General features: G+C 59.4%; 1 protein-coding gene across 2 annotated transcripts in view; it reads left to right on the top strand.

Moving 5' to 3' along the window:
* The window catches only part of INCA1 (inhibitor of CDK, cyclin A1 interacting protein 1), a 7,289-nt gene extending 5,931 nt beyond the window's left edge, over nt 1-1,358 (top strand). For both annotated transcript variants that reach the window (XM_015569232.1, XM_006771884.2), the window contains 3 exons: nt 1-67; nt 524-692; nt 904-1,358. The exon at nt 1-67 is cut by the window's left edge and continues 133 nt beyond it. In XM_015569232.1, coding sequence (XP_015424718.1) covers nt 1-67; nt 524-692; nt 904-1,047 — 380 coding nt within the window. In that variant the 3' untranslated portion in view covers nt 1,048-1,358. The remainder of the gene's footprint in view (nt 68-523; nt 693-903) is intronic.
* Nucleotides 1,359-1,774: the final 416 nt, after the last annotated feature.

Consider the following 1,774-nt stretch of genomic DNA (forward strand, 5'->3'; position numbering starts at 1 on the left):
CAGCCCGGGTAAGGGCTGTCACTTACCACCTGGAGGATCTAAGGAGGCGACAGAGAATCATCAATGAGTAAGGAGCGACATCTGGGCTCCGGGAGCCTAGCAGGGTTTGGAGGCAGAATGGTTTGAACTAAGGAAGGGGTGGAGGATTTTGAAGGAATTGGAGGTTGTTTGGAAATGAATCATGAACTTGGTGGGATCGCAGCAGAATTTCCATAATGTGGAAAGGAGGGAACTAAGGGATGGTGGATGAGCCATACTGAGCTGGAAGAGGTGGACACTGGATCACTAAAGCCAGGAAAGCACTCCATAGAACTGGAGGATAGTGGGGAGCTAGTGGTCACCTCTGAGTCCTTGAACTAAAAATACTTCAGTCTGAGGGGAGCAGACAGTGGGAGTGGAGAGTAGGAAGTCAAAGGACAATGCCCCTCCGTCCCAGCAGAAAGTATTTTAGGACAGAAAGGTGAAGAATGGAGACAGGAAGCCTGGCCTCCAGGCCCCTCTGCTAAGCCTAACATCTCCACAGACTGAAGACGGCCCAGTGGCGCAGCTCCGGGGCTGCGGCTGAGCCCCTGGTGCCTCACGAAGAAGCGAGCTGTGGATTCCCCAGCACCAGCCAACACCCTCGTCAGGACGAGGAGGGGGCAACCTACCCACAGGAAGACGACCACTTCCTCCCTCCCGGCAGGGCCCAGGTATGATTGGAGAGGAACTCGGAGGGCGATGTGGATGCCTGGTCCTGCATGGAGAGGCATCGGAAGCCAAGAGCCAAGCTGGATTGATTGCTGGATTTGAGGGGAACAAATCAGAGACGTGGGGGTATCTGGGTACGGGCACTAGGGAATCTGGAGAGAGACATACGTTTCCATCAGTTCATTCTTTTTTCCATCTCTGTCCTCTTTCCAGCTGCTTTGGTCTCCCTGGAGTCCCCTGGCCCAGGAAGGATCTTTCCTCTCCAGGCAGCTGAGCTCTCTGACCCCCTACAGCACTGTCACAGCCTGTAGGAGCCCCCCTTTCAATACCTGGGGGATGGAGCTGCCCGAGGAATAAGGAAGAGCCCTTATGAAATCTCCGGTGACTAAAGAAGGCCCAGGGATGGTAACGAAACCACCCATGTCTATCCAACATGCTCGCGCTGCCTCGGGGACCCAAGCCGCCTCCTCGTCGCTGGAATCACCCCGAATGCATCTCCCGTCCTCAGCCTCTCCCAGCTTCCCCTCCCGCCTCTGCACTCGGCACTGACAGCTCCCGGGCCTCCCGTCTCAACCCGCCCCTCGCAGGAGCTCCCCAAGGCCGGCGGGCCCGCTGGCTCCCTGCAGGGTTCTTTCCCCTGATCTGTCATTAAAAGGAAAACAAGTTGAGCTCAGAGTTGTCTTTCCGGGAAGGAGTGATGGAAAGGCTCGTGGGCAAGACCCAGCTACAGCGAAGTCGGGCTGGGTCCCCAAAATTCAAGGAGTCATGCCCTGGGCGAGAAAAGCCTGCCCCCCAGTCCAGCGTTCCTCGCCCAACGCTGGACAGCCACGCGCCCCACTCTCGCGTCTCGAGGGTCACCCCAGTCGGGCGAGCTCCCGTCTTCGGGACCCCGGGACCCTGCCCCTCCACCCCGCTCCCTTCTTGGGGACTTCCCGGCCGGGAGCCCCCCCACCAGCGCCCCACCCCGAGCCCCATTGCAGCGCCCAGGTTCCCTTCGCCACCCGCTTCCCCTTAATTGGAGGCCCCGCCCCGTGCGCAGTGACGTCGGACGCCGCTGTCAGCCGGCGCTGGGGGGGGTCGGTGT

Source organism: Myotis davidii, unplaced genomic scaffold (assembly GCF_000327345.1).
Source record: "Myotis davidii unplaced genomic scaffold, ASM32734v1 scaffold925, whole genome shotgun sequence".
In the NCBI taxonomy this organism is placed as follows: Eukaryota; Metazoa; Chordata; class Mammalia; order Chiroptera; family Vespertilionidae; genus Myotis; species Myotis davidii.